At 47.3% G+C, this 17,523-nt stretch overlaps 1 protein-coding gene and 1 long non-coding RNA gene across 4 annotated transcripts; one reads left to right on the top strand and one right to left on the bottom strand.

Annotated features, from left to right (window-relative positions):
- Positions 1-226: 226 nt before the first annotated feature.
- Positions 227-5,284, bottom strand: LOC116601046. 3 transcript variants are annotated; one of them, XR_004289905.1, is made up of 4 exons: positions 4,915-5,282; positions 1,432-1,527; positions 978-1,081; positions 227-893 (listed from the first exon to the last, which is right to left on the bottom strand). It is a non-coding gene; the product is annotated as an uncharacterized LOC116601046 (long non-coding RNA). The 3 variants fall into 3 exon arrangements; XR_004289904.1 differs by having other exon boundaries at positions 227-1,081; positions 4,588-5,284; XR_004289903.1 differs by having other exon boundaries at positions 227-1,081.
- On the top strand, positions 4,422-15,269 carry S100A10 (S100 calcium binding protein A10). The gene is made up of 3 exons (XM_032361632.1): positions 4,422-4,545; positions 11,783-11,935; positions 14,862-15,269. Exons 2-3 carry the CDS (start codon positions 11,804-11,806, stop codon positions 15,021-15,023), a joined length of 294 nt encoding a protein of 97 aa, XP_032217523.1. The 5' UTR covers positions 4,422-4,545; positions 11,783-11,803; the 3' UTR covers positions 15,024-15,269.
- Positions 15,270-17,523: the final 2,254 nt, after the last annotated feature.

Below are 17,523 nucleotides of genomic sequence, written 5' to 3'. Positions count from 1 at the left end.
CACATGCTTTTCCCTCCTGTCCGCACCCACACAATCTAAGCCCTACTTGTCCTTTAAGATTTCTGAGAGAAGGGACGCCTGGGTGGCTCAGTTGGTTAAGCAGCTGCCTTCGGCTTGGGTCGTGATCCCAGCGTCCTGGGATCGAGTCCCACATCCGGCTCCTTGCTCGGCCGGGAGCCTGCTTCTCCCTCTGCCTCTGCCTGCCATTCTGTCTGCCTGTGCTCGCTCTCTCCCCATCTCTCTCTCTGATAAATAAATAAAATCTTTAAAAAAAAAAAAAAAAGATTTCTGAGAGAAATCTATCCAAGCAAATAAACAGATGGGCAAAGGTATTTATTCAAAAATAGTCCTATTGTATATCATTATAATGCATGGCAGTTAAAAAAAAAAAACTGGTAACAACCTAAATGTTCAAAAAATATGGGAAAGGTTTAATAAACTGCTTTGCCCTATTTACAGTGTACCACACTTGGGGGGTTGTTGTTTTGTTTTGTTTTCTGGATTGCCATCAACCAGTCTTGACCAGACAACTGTAAATCTGTGCTTTTCAACTGAAGTACCACGGACTGCGGTGACTCCTTACCAGAGCTCCCTCACTGACAGGTCAAATTTTCTTTTGCTACAACTATGATTCTCAACAGTAACAGAGTTTCCCTGCAAACAGAGCTAGGCTGCACATAGTTTCTGTGAGCTACAGGCACAACTTGATGCACATGAAGAGACAAAAAAGGTGTATGTTTTTGCCAGGCCTGGGAGCACCATGCCTTCTGAGGACCCAAGAGATTCTCAGGGAGGAGAGCCAGTTCCACAAAAACACGCCACCATGCTGATGTGTGATCAGTTAACAGTGTAATTCTTCAACTCCCGACTTCATGAGCATGCTACCAAAATTTCTGGCACACAAAAGAATGCCATTCTATCTGTTAGGGTTATGTGGTAACAGGTAAACCCCCAAATTCCACAGTTTTCTTTCTCACCTACATAACTGTTCCAGTGAAGCTGGGCCTAGTTTGCAGGTGGTTTTCCTCCACTCAGTGATTCAGTAACTCAGGCTCCTTCCAACCCCCTAAAGCCTCGGCATCTAGCAAATGGGAAGAAAAAAATGTGGTAAAGTAACCTCTTAACTAATTTCGTCTGCAAGTGACACACATCACGGCCAGTTCCATTCAACAGGTGACTAATCAGAGTCCCACCTGAGTGCAACAGGTGCTGGGATCCCAATTCCTGGCTGAGCAGCCACAGCCAGCTGACGGGAAGAACACATTTCTAGTGAACAGGCCGCCCTCTGGGCTCTAACTACAAACCTCAAAAAGTTAAGAACGACCAAGTGACAGGTTTTGTTTCCACGCGGAGAAGAGGGACAACTCCCATTGCTGCCTCAGTAGTGGAACAATGCCCTCTGCTCCTAGCATTTAGTATACTAGAACATACCATAAACCTGGTGGAGAGCTTCACCATTGCCTTTGGTTCACTCCAGGGACCACACTGAGACAGGCCTCTGTTCCCATTCCTTGGATGGCTGTTAATCTAAAAAATAAAAACTGCCAGTTATTTTACCAGCAAATATGGGTTTATTTGGGCACAGCAGAGAATTACAAACTGGGACAAGCAAACGTAGGCAAGTCAGAAGAACAAAGGAGGACTGCTCTTTTATAGAGGAAATTGGGAAGTTCACAGGCACTGTTACAAACATCAAGTCCATTCAAGTAAAGTGAGAATGTGAAGGGTAGTGGCTTTTCATTGGCTGGGTTGTGACAGTCTCTCATTGGCTGGATTGTGCTAGAAAGCCTTCTCCCTCCTTCCTGAATAGTAAAGTAGTATCCACCTGGAACGTCCCTCTCTTCCTGTTGGGTCTGCCTTTGATGAGTGCTGAGCATGAGAGCTCCCCCTGCTGGCTTCCTGACTCCATTTGAAACAAGATTTTCTTTGATTTTCACAGGGCCATTCTGTCTTTTCCATTCTGCGCAGCTCCCCTTCATGCTACTCTACCATCCTGGCTGAGCAGCTCTGGCTCAGGTGCTGCTGCCTGATCCCCTTGGTTGTCACTAGGGAAACTGAGTTTGCGTCACTGTATGCATATGGTTTACAAGGCCTAACTACTTTCTCAAGAAAGAACTGTTTGGGGGCACCTGGGTGACTCATTCGGTTGGTTGTGCATCTGCCTGAATTCAGCTCAGGTCATGATCACAGTGTCCTGTGATACAGCCCTGCCTCGGGCTTCCGACTCAGGGGGTAGCCTGCTTCTCCCTCTCCCTCCGCTCCTCACCCCCCCACCCCCACCACTTGTGTGTGCGCGTGCGCACTCGCTCTCTCTCGCTCTCTCTCTCTCTCCCTCCATCAAATAAATAAAATATTTAGAAAGAAAAAAAAGAAAGAACTGCCTGGCACAACATCTTCTAGAGGGAGAATATAGGCATGGCAGACACTTGGGACTTTATGGACCTTCCAGTACAAAAACATAAGAAGCTGCACAAAGACAGAGATAGTGGCCATCCTGCTGACCATTTTCACCAATGCATTCTCAGCACTTCACAGGGTTTCAGAAACCCGGTTCCCTCCATCTTTGGAGCCAAAGCTACTAGGAACTGGAAGGCCTCAGCTTCTGGCACCAGCAACCAGAAGAAGAGAGTAGAGAAGCTACAGTGTAGACGAATAGGGATTAAAAAAAAAGAATGAGTAAATGAATGAGCATGTTCTTGATAAATAATGACAGAAAATAGTAAAAAGAAAAAGAAGAGAGAAGGAAGAAAAGAAGGAAGGAAGGAAGGAAAATAAAGTATTATGAAACAAAAATAGAACACATAATTCTATAATCAGTGTGATCACAGTTTAGAAACCTCACATCAAATGCAAAAAAAAATTTTTTTTTTACTTATTTTTGACAATTTTCAGTGCTTCCTATCCCCTCACTAAATTACTACCACCCAACCCACCAATGCAGATTTAACAGCACTGTCACAATGGCTACCCTTTGCCAGTTCAGGCTGATGTCTGACAACTCTTCAAGGAAAAGTGAATGTGCTCCACTGGGGTAGAGAAAGCTTCGGAGTTCTTTCTTCTTGCATCTGGAGCTTTTTCTTTGCCACCTACTTCTTTGTTGAACAAGTTTTATGTTTGGGGAGAAATAGGAGAGAGAGCCTGGATCCAGATCCATTGCCTTTTTTCTGAATTTACTTTAGGGACCAAATTTGAGAATTTGGGTTCAATTTTTTTTAAGTCCCCCTCCCTTCCTGCAAATCCCCAACTTAGAAATGTGTGTGTGTGTGTGTTTCTCCATTCTTGACTAAAACTTGGGGCCTGGGAAAAACTTAGAAAGTATATGGCAAAATTTTGAAGAACTCCCCCCTTGAACAGTCACCACCAGGGTTGCAGGAACCCAGTGTGAGTGAGAATTGAAATTCAAATTGAATTTTCCTAGCAAAAGCCAAGATGAGTCACATGGTAGCACTTGGAGGATTCCCCGAGTCTGTTCATTCCTTTAGGATCACTCACTCCACTCCTCCCAGGACCTCCCCTGGGAACAAAGGAAAACCCAGGACTTGGGACTAGGCCCTTTTCCACCAACAGCTGCTAGTAGTTTGCATTTAACCCTAAACAGCAGTTAAACGAAATTGGGGGGAGGAGGAAAACACTGTGCATCCACTAGAAACCCTTGGGTTTTCTCTAAACTTCTTCCAGAAACTTCTTAAAGGGCTCCGAGAACCAAACAGGCAGATTACAGGACAAAAAGGAGACTTAGAAACTTTGGTCTTAACGATGTCACCTACAACTGAAGCTCAACTATACACCACGTGAAGCCATACACACTAAGGGGTCAATCCCTTGTCCAACAAGGGGCCTGTGTGGGAGCCGACAAGCCAAAAGCACCCTCCATCCCCCACTCTGCAGGGCAGGCGCCAAGCAGAGAACCGGCTTCTCTGCCAGATGTGGGCTGCCAGGGGCACAGGCCAAGGAGACCCTCCGGACTGCAGTCCTGGGCCTAATCTGCGAATAAAACGCCTTGGCTGTCGTTTGGGCTCCACGTGCCACTCCCTCCCTGCGGAACCATCTAGAAACTAATTCCTAGACCTGTAGGTTATGGAAGAGCCGCCTACATCTGGTTCTGGGCCAGCGCACCCCACCCGCAGAACGGCTGGATTCTTTGATTTCCTCGCGCGCTCACTCTAAAACCAAACCCGAGAGGAAGGGCACGGCCCAGGGTGGGGATGCCCTGAACTATCCGAGAACCCTCGAGTAGGAAGAGACGTTCACAAGAATGCTCTCAGGCGAGGTGAGAGCGGGCGGAGTCCAGGGCGCAGCCGCACCGCCGGGAGGGCGTGAGCCTGCGCCGGGTTGGGGTTGGGGGGTAACAGGAAGAGGAGGGCGGGGTGAGGGGGCGGGGTGAAGGGGTGGGGTGAGCGCGCCCGGGACACCGGCCCAGGCTCCTCCTGCCTCCCCCTCCCTCTCCCAACCTCCGCCCCTTACTAAGGCTCCCAGAGCGCCGCGTTCCGCTCACTGGCCGCGCGTCCCACCCAGCCAATCGTCCCTGCTGCGCCTCGGGCCAAGGTGAGTTCCGCCCGCCGCTCCCGGGCCGCCCCCAGCCCCGACCTGGCGCCCGGGGAAGCCCCCCGTCGGCTGTCGGGGCTCGCGCGGTGTTCCAGGCGCCGGCGGCTGCTAGCTGTCCACTTCTCAGCGCCCTGGGCCACACCCCGGCGAGGCGGACAGCGCCCCTGCCCCGATCCTCACGGACTGGAGGAGGGGCGCCCGTCCTTTATTCCCGGACCGCGGTGTGGGCGCCCTGGGGCCTCTGCCCTCTCCTCCCTTTCCATTGCTCCTTACTGCCACTTTTCCACCAGTCTCCGAGTTATCCGAAATCCCGCTTCTCGCCCCTTCCTGGCTGACATGTTTCTCTGTGGGCTCGAGCTGCAGGCTGACCTCTGGCCAGATGTGTGTGGCCTCCTCCTCTGAGCTACACGGACCGAGCTGGACAGGTTGGCAGCTTCCTAAAGGGCACTGCTCAGTCCCTCGCCCAGATGCTGCTGGTTGGGCTTCCTGTTGTTTGTGTGTAGGTCTATTTGTTTTCGTAACAAAGCTTGGCTAGCCAGCGGGTGGCGGAGAGGAGAATATAGGAAGGGATTTCCCTACTGAAAGGATTCCCTTCTTGCAATCCTCATTAAACAAGTGGAATTATAAAGAAGGGAAGAGCGGCCTTGATGAAAGACCTTCCAGCCCAGATTAATCTGGCCCGGTGCATGAGCAGAGATAGACTTGCCCTTGGTACCGGGTCACAACTTGAGCTTTGCCAAAGGAATGCGGCTTCCTCCAGCCCTGGACACTGCTAACTGTCCATTAGACTCCACCTAATTGAAACCGGGACTCTGAAAGGTGGGTGGTTGGGGCTGGTGAGGAAAGCTAAGGAAAGCCGAGCAGCTACAAGCTAGGCAGAGCAGAGCCCTAGGCCAGACTCTGAAATACATCAAGTCCACCTCCCCTTCCCTCTCGAGGGGAGCTGGGAGCATCCTGCAGGGCTGGTGAGCACAAAGGGCTCCCAGATTCTCCTAGAGCAGGCCCGTGACTCAGCTGTGAGACCATGCGGGTGTGGCCCCAGTGGTTCCAGATAGTCTGTGCAGATGATTCGGACAGAACACTTCCCGAAGAAGGGGAACTGTGCCATCTCAGAGGGCATTTTCCAAGAGGAAGTGAGTCACACCAGGACTGGCCAGCTATCTGAAGGAGAGGTTTCTGGACTGAACTGTGGGTGAGGGCAGCAACTGGATTGGCAAGGCCAAGGTGAGACGCACCCCTGTTGGGTGATTGGCCGGCATGCCTGCTGGCAGGCTGCCCCAGCTTTACTTGTGAGGTAGCTCTTCCCATTAAGATGTTTTTAGCAGCGGCTGCAGGTTTCCACCCCCCAGCTCTGCAGCTTGAGTTTCAGACTGCTGCAGTGGCTCTTTATACCCTGCACTTCAGAGGAGACCAGGCTCAAAAAACACCCAGACAGTGATCTTTGCCTCCACCATGTTCCAGCAGATTGCAAAAGATAATACCAGAGGCTGGGGCAAAAATGAGTTCATATAACTCATGGGAAATTTCTTCATCAGCCTGGCCCCCACAGATTCCTAACCTGTTTCTATTTCTTGTCTCTCCCGGATGGCATATATGCCTTCCTTGACTGCCAGAAACTACTTTCTTCATCGTGGTCCTTGACCCATTTGAAGTTTCTTATTTCAGTTCTTCACGTTTTCTTGAGGATATTCTGGCCATAAAGTGCGCTGATTTTTAGATGATGCTCTGCCCTGGCTTTTTTTTGCAAACAATACAGGATGGGCCCTTTTCCTCCCAAGTCTGGCCTTTGACCAGCCCCTCAAGCAGCCGCCCCAGTGAAGTCAGCCCTTGGTCCTGGTGGAGCTAAGACTGGGTGCCTCCCTGCTTTCCAATGAGAGTTCCAAAAATGTGGCTTTTTTAGAGCACTGCCCACTTGGTTAAAGCACAATAGTTCAAAGTTGAGGGAAACAATGGAATCTTTTCAGGGTTTTGATGTGTAAGTTAGCACTCTGAGTGCTGGGAAAGCTGGAATGAAGGCTTAGCATCTTTCTTAAGCTTTTCATTTTCCTGAAGACTCAACAATTTAGGAATCTCATACCAAAAACAAAAAGAATGAATTTGCTTATTTTTTAACAATTTTCAGCACTTCCTACCCCTTCACTAAATAACTACCGTTCAGCCCACCAATGGTTTTTTTTCTTTCATTTATTTATTTTCAGCATAACAGTATCATTATTTTTTCACCACACCCAGTGCTCCATGCAATCCGTGCCCTCTATAATACCCACCACCTGGTACCCAGACCTCCCACTCCCCCGCCACTTCAAACCCCTCAGATTGTTTCTCAGAGTCCATAGTCTCTCATGATTCACCTCCCCTTCCAATTTACCCCAACACCCTTCTCTCTAACTCCCCATGTCCTCCATGCTTTTTGTTATGCTCCACAAATAACCCCCCAATGGTTTTAACAGCACTGTCACAATGGCTACACTTTGCCAGTTCAGGCTGATGTCTGGCAGATCTTCCAGGAAAAGTGAACATGCTTCACTGGGGTAGAGAAGGCTTCTGAGTTCTTCTTGCATCTGGAGCTTTTTCTTCACTGCCCACGTTTTTGATGAGGAAGTTTTATGTTTGAGGAGAGGCAGGAGAGAGAGCCTGGATCCAGATCCGTTGCCTCAACTCATTTTTTCTGAATTCTTTTTTGGGATCAAATTCAAAAATACCTCTGTGTTAAATTAAAAAAAAAAAAAAAAAAGGAAGAAAGAAAGAAAGAGCAAGCTTTCTTTTCTTTTCTTTTCAAAATCTCCAAGGCAGAAGGAAGGAAACCTCAAACACATTTTTTTAAATAACAGATGTTTGTTTTGACACACACCCTGCCAATTATTTTCTGGGTGGGCTGTAAGAAAAATAGGGTATGGACAAGACACAGAAGAGCAAAGTAAATCAGCCCTCTTGCTCTTTCAAAGTGTCCTTTTTGAAATTACGGTCTGGATCTGGGCATGGGTCCAGAGCAAACATTTGGGATCACTCAGGAATAGACACTTTTCTAAGGAGGCCTCATGCTCCCTGCTACTCCCAGGAGAACCAAAATGTACATTATTGTCACTCATTCTTACCACTCCATTGAGCAGGCTGTGGGAAGGCAGGCTGCTTAAGGAACCCACAATCTAGTGGGGAAAGAATCAGAAACACAATTAACTAGAATTCAGAATATATTTTTAAACAGTATGCCATTAGCTGGTGAACTCCCCAATGGCAAGCACCAGGGAGAGAGAGAGAGAGAGAGAGTGTGTGTGTGTGTGTATGTGTGTGTGTGTGTGTGTGAATGTGCATACCAGCCTAAGGTCAGGGACGTGCACAGCAGGTGCTCCGTGTAGGAGGACCAGAAATGGAAAATGTAATTACCACCACCACTGTGACTAAATTTGTGGAGTCCAGGGTTCTTTTCTGTAGAGAGAACTGCACAGAGAAAAACTAGAGTTCTGAGCCTCCATCGTAAAGACCTCTTACCCAGGCAAACAGGTAGGGAGGACACACAGACATCAGAATAAAATGACTCAATAAAAAAATGCAAGAACGATGAGGTAGTTACAGCCTGTGGAGTGCACAGTGTGAACCAAAACACAAGAAAACAGCAGGAGTGAGAAGAGAAAGAGAAGTCATGTTCAGGGTCTGGCCAGACCTGTTTAGCAGGACACATTTTTTTTCCCTGCGCTCACGGAATGTGCTTTTGTCTGTATCCTACTATTCCCATTCACAGGCAGCCCCTGTGGGCCGCTTCCCCACTTCACCCCAGCTTCACATCCTTCTGCCGAGCTCTGAACTACAAGGGTTTCAGTGCAAACCCGGGTGGTCACACGTGCACTTCAGGTCCTGCCAAGGGGCTTGTCTGATTGATTCATTCATTCATTTTGCAAACGCTTATCTTGCAGTTCATAGAACAGAATAATTCACAGTTCTTCCCCTGGAGGATCTTAAATCTGAGAGGGAGATAAGTGAAAGTTAAATGGATTGAGTGTTTCAGGTGCAGAACTAGGTTGTCCTGGGTACGCAGGATGCTGCCCCCTCTTAGCCCCAGTGAAAATGGAATGGAGTGTGTTGTGTGATTGGGGAGATGGAAGCGCCAGATTCAGGTCCCTGAACTTGCTCCTCTAGTACCAATGGTCAGCCCTGCAGCCTGCCCGACCCAAGACAGGAGAGCTACTGACTCAGTGGGGCAGCAGCTGCATTGGGGAAGAAGAGCTCCGTGACTCATCCACTAGCTAAGAGAACAGTTCTAATCACAACTTTTGCCCCTTTTCCTTCATCTTACTTGAAAACCAATGCTCTGGCTCCTTCTTCAAAACAATAATTTGCTTGTAGCCTTGCTCAGTACTCTGGGCACTGGTTCCTGATGAGACCGTGGGCATCTCCTCTGCTTATCAAAGCCATTCACCTCCATGAACTCAGATTCCTGGCTAGTCACTGTTCTGCGTTCTTATTTCAAAGGTCTACCTGACAAATAGGGAGTTGGCTGGCTGCTGTTCTTACTGCCCATTTGTTAAATAAAACAGCGATGGGGAGGGGAAGATGGGGGACACGTGGCTTCAGAGAAGAAAGCTTCATAATGAATGTGGACAAGTAGGAGTGGGACTGGAGTCCTCTGAGACCTGAGCGTTCACTCGAGTTAGACTGGCCTCACTCTCTCAAAGAAGATATTCAAGGGTCGCCAAGATTTCCTGTTTACAACTTATATTCCTTAGAAGTTCCTAAATTAGTCTGTTCTCCCATTATAGGGGTCCATTCTATGCCATGTCCCCTTCTCTGGCTTTGCAGTGCACCTTCCCTCTGCTCTGTGCAGAAGGTGAGCTGGGTGTCTGGTGACCAGTACCAATTTTGGCACCTTTGCTAATCGGTTATGAAGAACCCTGCTGCTCTGAGCTTAGACACAGAGGGTTGGTTTTTTGGGGTTTTTTTGTTTTTTTTTTTTTTTTTTTTTTAATACCTCTGGTCACTGACTCCTTTTCTGAGTTATTTCAGACCTGGGTGGGATCCCACATCTTCCCTCCCCTGACTCGTTCAGCTCAGTTCTCTTAAATTGCTCAACTTCCAGAACAATCCAGGCAAGGGCAACTCCATCTAAGCGCTGTGGGTTGCCATTGACAACCACTGGGGCTGTGTACGAAAGGAGGAAAAGGGTGTGGTTCTCCTGGAATTCATCTCACAGTGGACCTTGAAGCATTAATTTGCTGATCTTTCCAAGAGAACTGCCTTTTGGATGAATCACACCAGAGTCTGGCGTGTAGCATTCTCTAGAGTAGCACATTCTTTAGCATGCTGGTTCCTGCACTTTTCTGGGGATTAAAGGGGTAGAATTTACAATTCAGAAGTATAATTGCTCAGTCCCCGTGGTCACCAACTAGCTCTGCCTTCTCCTCTGTAAAAGATAGCATTTAGAAATCTGTGTTGAACACAGATCCGTCAGCAGCAGGAACCAGACCAAAATCATGTTTCTGATTTCTTTGGGCACTCTAGCCAGGGAAGGTGCCAGCCTCTCCATCAATCTGTACTCAGAACCTGTTCTTGTGCCGTGGGGTTTTGGGGGGGCTTACTTATTTTTCTTTAAGATTTTACTTATTTGATAGAATGAGAGAGAGAGCACAAGTGAGGGGCGGCGGGGGAAGCAGCAGAGGGAGAGGGAGAAGCAGACTCCCTGCTCAGCTGGGAGTCCAATGTGGGGTTCAATCCTAGGACCCTGGGATCATGACCTGAGCTGAAGGCAGACACTTAACTGCTTAACCAACTGAGCCACCCAGGCTCCCCTTTGGGGGCTTTTTGTTTTGTTGTTGTTGTTTGTTTTTGGAGTGGTATGCTGCAATCTCCATTCAGGTTCACCTATTTCTGTCTCTCCACTAGTGTGATCTTAAGTGATGTTGGCCAAAACTACTCTGTTCTGACAAAACATTCCTTCCAATGAAGCCAAAATCCACTGAGTTTGTATTAAGCACCAGGCGCCGGGTCTTGATGTGGCATATGCCCCCAGATCATTGTACCTGAACAGAATGATCTGACATGTTTCCTTTCCCTTCTTTTAAACACTTTCCAGTGGAAAGGTTTTGCTCTCCCACTGTGCCCCAGAATCAGAGTGGTTCTTCTGTGCTTCCTGCCAAAAACTAGGTCCCCGAAGGAGTTGGGGATATACTGTTACTTGTTCCTTTTCAAGAATCTAGACAATGAGCTTTGAGTAGCTTTGAGAACCTGCATTTTACTACCAGAGATGCAAGCAATGTGTTGCAATCAATAACAAGTTCAGACCTTTAGTAAAGAATACACGCCCAGAAAACAAAATTTATTTGTAATCAGATTTGTATTTTTCTTTTTTCTTTTTCTTTTTTTTTTTTTTTTCTTTTAAGACAGAGAGAGAGCACATGCATGGCGTTGGGGGTTGGGGGAGGCACACTGCAGAGGGAGAGGGAGAGAGAATGTCAAGAAGACTCTGCACGGGGGGTTCATTCGGCTAAGCATCTGCCTTTGGCTCAGGTCATGATCCCAACATACTGGGATCGAATTCTGCATTGAGCTTCCTGCTCAGTGGGGAGTCTGCTTCTCCCTCTCCCTCTGCTGCTCCCCCAGCTTGTGCCCTTTCTCCCTCTTTCTCTCTCTCAAATAAATAAATAAAATCTTTAAATTAAATACAATGAAGACTCCACACTGAGCAGGGCTTGATCTCATGACCCTGAGATCACAACCTGAGCCAAAACCAAGAGTCGGACACTCAGCCACCTGGGCCACCCAGGTGCCTTTTTAGCAGAATTCTAAACCTAGACTTAAACTGAATCAGGTTACCTAGTTAAGCTTGGAGTATTAACCAGGCTTGACTGTGTGGGTTGTTGGTATTCAGACTTATCTAAGAGTCAGTCTCATGTACCAGTGGCAAGAGAAAAGATGAAACCTCTGCTCTTTCAGTAGATGCTTTGTCGGTTAAAAATAGGAATTGCTTTTCCAGATGATTAGTTTTTATTCTTCATTATGTGATTGATGCAGACTTAGTGGGCAACTAGACAAATTCCTCATTTAGAGCACCAATACCTGAGGGGCCCATTTCCATCAGCAGGAGGCCCAGCACCTGAGGTGCATGGGGCCTTAGATTCATTGAACGTTAGAGCCAGAAAGGGTCACATGGATGACCTAATCCTTTTCCTTCCAGTGACCCACAGAAGACTGGCAATACATGTGTTTTAAAAGCTCATGTAAACTCTTTCTTTACATCTTTTAAAAGGTTTCAACAGACCTCACCAAAATGCCATCTCAAATGGAACATGCCATGGAAACCATGATGTTCACATTTCACAAGTTTGCTGGTGAAAAAGGCTACTTAACAAAGGAGGACCTGCGAGTACTCATGGAAAAGGAGTTCCCTGGATTTTTGGAAGTAAGTCCTGAAAGGCCCAGAAAGAACCAGGCATGAACACCGGGACTTCTAGTCTTGGTTGCTGTTCCTTCCACTTCCCATCCCTTCCCTGTGGAGGCCCCTAGTAGAAAAGTGTCTTTGTTCCTTTGCTTATTAAACATTATTGAGGGCCTATGGTTTGTAAGATGTCATAGGGGAAGCAAAAGGTAGAGAAGACCCACTCCCTGCCCTCAAGGAGCTTACAGTATGAAGGTGAAATAAGGCTGCACACACAGAACCACAAGATTTCCATTGAGACAGAGACAGAGAAAAAGGGCCTCTCACCAGAGAGGCAACAAGCAGGAAGTGGCCACCTCAGGTCATAAACCTGGCATTGGAGATCCCACATTCTCTGGTCACATCCACTCTGAGCAATTCATGTCTCTTCTTAGATCCCTTCAGATAAAGGCTTTTTTAAAAATAAGTGTCCTGCTCTAATCTAGAAAGGAATGGTGTCAAGCATCTGCTGAATGAGAGCCAAGTGTGACTCAGAGATCACTGCTTTCTGCACTGAAAATGCTCTGAGAACACAGCTTGAGTCCCACAGACAGAGAGGCCCATCAGGACTAGGAGAGGACTGTGCCATCAGCTCAGACACCTCACTCAGGACATTAGGCCACAAGGCATAGTTGTCCTTTTACATCGTAGCTCCTCAAGACGTGGCTGTGGTGTTTAACCGAAGGGGAAACATTGCTTGACAAAGTACTAGCATGAAATGCAAGCCCCTTTCTCCCTGCCACTCCTGTGGTCATTTGATAGGATCATTACTGGGGCGCGTGGGTGGCTCCGTCAGTTAAGCAGCTGCCTTTGGCTCAGGTCATGGTCCCAGGGTCCTGGGATCAAGCTCCATGTTGAGCCCCATGTTGGGCTCTCTACTCAGCGGCAGCCTGCTTCTCCCTCTACCTCTGCCTGCCACTCCCCCTGCTTATGCTCTCTCTCCCCCCCCCCCCTCTCTGTCAAATAAATAAGTAAAATCTACAAAAAAAAAAGAGGAAAGGATCGTTTCTGTGCTTGGGGTAGAAAACTGCATTAGCCTCTAACAGGTGAAAGGAGCTGATGGTAAAGTGCTGAGTCCTGCGTCTTGTCAGCCCGGTGGTGAGCACATGAGTCGAGCCCCTGCCTCCCAAACCCGTAAACATGGAGTTTTACAGTACGCTCTGATTCACATGTTATCCACGCCAGTTAAGTAAGTGGATAGGCAGAGCCTGACAGCAGGCTCACAGCCACACGGGCCACGATGCTAGCCCAGAAGGCTGCACAATATGCCGCCACTCTGCTTTCACAGCCCCAGACCATGAATTAGATCTGGCTTTGTCCTCACACTAGCCAGGTGGCATTGGCTTCCGGGCCTCAGTTCCGGCCCCATACATGAGAGGGCTGGACACAGTCACCTCCACACTTCCGCTCTCGGGGATCCTCCCAGGCAAGCATAAAATGCAGGGGCATGTGTTCCTTGTAAGCCTGCCCATCACACAAAGGCATTCTCCGCATACTAACTCCTTGTTAATTGTGCTGTTGCATAAAATGAGAAGTGAAGATGAAAATCATGTGAGACCCAGACTCTCCATCTGAAGGCTTGGTGGCATAAGAAATGTAAAGGGCGTACAGACTCTGGAGTACAGAACGTGGCTGTGCCATTTATTCCAGGCACAGGTCCTAATTCCGGACACACTCACACTTGCTGCACTGATGGAGCATTTTGTTTCTAGAGTTGACCTCTGTGTCATCCAAATTTCACTCCTGACCGCAGCCAGGAAGCTGGGGGTGAGGCCGGAATTAACTGAAACCCACCAGAAGCGGAGGCAGCCACACAGAGTGAGTCGTAGGTGGCAGCTTAGGGTGGAGTTTACAGTCCTCGAATGGGAAATGTTGCCGCTTTAGCATAGGGGGTTTCTGGGTGCAGCGTGGAAACATCCAGCACTCCTGAGACATTGCGCATGAGTTTCCTCACTCATATGCATAATCCGTGGAATCGCAGAGACTTCCCCTGAACACCTTTACACCTCCAGAGGGCCTCATTTCCCTCACTGGTTGATGGTCTGGCCCCTGGAAGAGCAGCCACACTACCACGTCTAACCATCCTCACCATCCTCACAAGGAGAAGGAGAGATCTGAAACTTACTGCCAAAATTATCTTACGAGATCTTTTCTTAAGGAGCTTCCTTTTTCAAGGATTTGACCACACTGTCAGAAACAGACACCTGTTAAGAGGATGTAGGCTGGGGCACCTGGATGGGTCCGTTGTTAAGCGTCTGCCTTCAGCTCAAGTCATGATCCCAGGGTCCTGGGGTCGAGACCCGCGTCCAGCTCCCTGCTTGGAGGGAAGCCTGCTTCTCCCTCTCCCACTCCCCCTACTTGTGTTCCCTATCTCACTGTGTCTCTCTCTGTCAAATAAATAAACGAAATCTTAAAAAAAAAAATTGTAAAGAGAATGTAGGCTGACACGCTGCAAAAAAAAATGGGAACTTTAGGGTGGTTCTCAGGCAGAATCCTGTGATCTTGAAAATTGTGGAATTGGCTGAGCTAGAAGGAGAGCAGATCAGAAGGTCATGCCAAGTTCACAGCGGTATGTATATGCAGTGGACTAAGAATTAGGAGGCCTGGTCTAGCTTCTCTGACATGAATCTCCTCTTCCTAGAAATAGGCAATTCCTAATATCTCTATAGTTCTATGAAAAGAGACCATGAAAACTTCTTTCCTAGCTTATGAATTGAATATGATTTTACTGAAATGCTCCCTCAAGGCAGAAAAATACATTTAGGTGACCTCCAAAAATCACTTACAACCTAAAACAAGAGTTCAGATAATTGGAAGATTATATTAATTAATGGTTGTCAGCAGAGCAAATCAGAGAAGGTTGGCACAGTAACCACTGACCAATATTTCTTGCCTTTGTTCTTTTTTTCAGAATCAGAAAGACCCTCTGGCCGTGGACAAAATAATGAAGGACCTCGACCAGTGCCGAGATGGCAAAGTGGGCTTCCAGAGCTTCTTCTCGCTAATCGCAGGGCTCACCATTGCATGCAATGACTATTTTGTAGTACACATGAAGCAGAAGGGAAAGAAATAGGCGATATTGAGCACCACTCCTACCCAATGAGAGTTCTTCCGAAGGGTCTCTTAAGGAATCTGTCACACAGCTTCCCTCTGTATAAAGGATTCCATTGGCAGTTGGGGACCCTCAGAAAATTTACAAATAAAATCCAACCCCCATTTGAGAAGCAGAGAAAGAAAAGTCAGATAAGCTTTTGATTTTTATATTGTTTGCATCCTCTTGCCCTCAATAAACAAATTCCTTTTTTAGTTCCTCACTTGAGATGGATGGTTGTTCCTTCTTCAGAAATGCTTGGTCCCTGCTTCATTCCTGAAGAGCCTGCATGTCCTTGGGCAGCCTGCTTACTGCAGAGTGGGCAAAGTGGGAAAGCTATCTCAGTTTAGCCTTAGGTCTGACTTCTCTGACTGATCTGCCCTTGGAGCTGTGTCTAGCTGAAGGACCAAAACTTCAAGGATTAAGAGAAGGCACTTCCAGAATATATCCTAATTTTATCATTGCTGAGCACCTTCTTGTCTAGTTAAGTCAGAGCCTTTCCAACAAGCACTTTGAATGTCTGAGATGTCAGAGTCCAATTTTCATTGTGGAGTTTCAGCAGTCTTGGGTAAAAATAAGCCTATAAGACAACCGATCAAAAAACAGAGTCTGGTGTGATGCTTCAGTAACAACACACTAACATATGTTGAGTTGTCACGGGATGTGTCCTGATTAGATTGTGATGGCAGGAAACAGGCCAGCACAACTTACAGAATGGGGTAGTCTTTTCTGCTGAAAATGAAGTGCTGGTACCAATGTCCTAAAAAGCAGCCAAATGCTTCTCCCAGTCCTGTCTGCCTACTGCAGGCTCCAGCATATGTGCATTGTGTGCTATATGCTTACTGATAACAATGCCCTGTTTTTATGGAGAGACGATGTATGAATTGGTATATGAAATTGCTCCAGTTAAATAGGTTGGTGAAGATGGAAACATTTGTTCTAACGACTGGACACTTCAACAAAATTCTGGGGAAAAGCTCAGTATAAGGTCATCCATCCTCACAAGGAAAAATATGCAAAAGAGAACAGGGTAGTCCAAAACTAGCTTTGGGAAAAGGAAATCTGTAATTAAATCAAAGACACAATTCTACCATTTTATTTTGTCTCAACCGAGAAATGAGCAAGTTAAGATAACTCACAGCTTTGCAGCGATGGGATTAGATCAGGTTTACAAAGAGGGATTTATTACAAGGTATTAGAGGAAGGGTTGGCTAGCTGTAGAAACTGAGCCCAGGAATGTCATGTCACAGAACTGGGTCACTAAGGGGCCTGGACTGGGAAGCCCTTGCTACAGCGGGCAGCTCCAGAACGACGCCACCCAGATACCTGTTTCCCTGCCTCTTCCCACACAGGACTTGGCTCCCACCTGAGACTCAAGGAAGTATATCTAATGAGCAGAACTGCAATCCCATCAGAGCCTTAACTTCCAGGGAGCCTGGGAAGTAAGAGTTTCACATGTTCCAACCTCTGCACATTAGGAGTTGACCCATCCACCGTGTCTGCAACAGTGATGATTATTTAAAAAAAAAAAAAGGGGGGGGGCGGGCGCCTGGTGGCTCAGTGGGTTAAGCCTCTGCCTTCGTCTCAGGTCATGATCTCAGGGTCCTGGGATCGAGTCCTGTATCAGGTTCTCTGCTCAGCAGGGAGCCTGCTTTCTCCTTTCTCTCTCTCTTTCTGCCTGCCTCTCTGTCTACTTGTGATCTCTCTCTGTCAAATAAATAAATAAAATCTTAAAAGAAAAGAAAAGAAAAATCTCAGTATTAAAAAATAAGATTTTATTGATTTTTTTAAAGAGAGAGAGTGCATGTACATGAGCAGGGAGGCTGGGCTAGGGAAAAGCTGGCTCGATCATCACCTGAGCCAAAGGCAGACTGCACCGACTGAGCCACCCAGGCACCCCAACCACAGTGATGATTCTTAATTCTAAGGGGACTCTTCCAGCCTGTAAGTTAAAGATACCATGGCTCTAAGGAAGAAGGCTCCAAGAGATAACCTCTGACAGTTACAGGGAATGGAGAAGAAACTGACCCTTCACAAGCCAGCAAAATCTAGGTCTACAGGAATGTGTATCAGCCCAGTAGTACCCCCTCAGTTTACACCTCCTGCCTCCTGGGACAAATGTATTTGTTGAGTATTACAAAATTGGTGTTCAATTGGCAACTGGACAAGTGAAATTGTAACACGAGGGTGTTACTGTGGGCTCAGATGTCCCCAAATCCTCAGCAAACTTTCACACTCTAAATCTCTTTACCTGAAAACAGAAAGAGAACTAGCCCAGGAAAGATTCTGGGGTTAGGGCAGAGAAGTTTATATTCATGTTCACAGTGGGTATGTAGATCCCCAAAAATTCTAAAGAAATGTGTTATTCCTAGATGACCCCAGACACTGGCGTTCAGAATAGTCCCCACTGCCAGGGAAGCCGCTGGGTGTGTGTGCATGTTGGAGCTGGCAGGGGAAGGGAGAATAGCACACTTTCCTTATG

This window comes from Mustela erminea, chromosome 10 (genome assembly GCF_009829155.1).
Source record: "Mustela erminea isolate mMusErm1 chromosome 10, mMusErm1.Pri, whole genome shotgun sequence".
NCBI classification, from domain to species: domain Eukaryota; kingdom Metazoa; phylum Chordata; class Mammalia; order Carnivora; family Mustelidae; genus Mustela; species Mustela erminea.
The sequence above is the reverse complement of the archived record's forward strand: the minus strand, read 5'-3'. Positions and strand labels throughout refer to the sequence as shown.

Bases quoted from the DNA above. Each gene is read 5' to 3' on its own strand.
- S100A10 (XM_032361632.1), top strand. From the start codon at position 11,804: ATGCCATCTCAAATGGAACATGCCATGGAAACCATGATGTTCACATTT. The intron at 11,936-14,861 runs GTAAGTCCTGAA...TCTTTTTTTCAG, and splicing joins AGTTCCCTGGATTTTTGGAA to AATCAGAAAGACCCTCTGGC.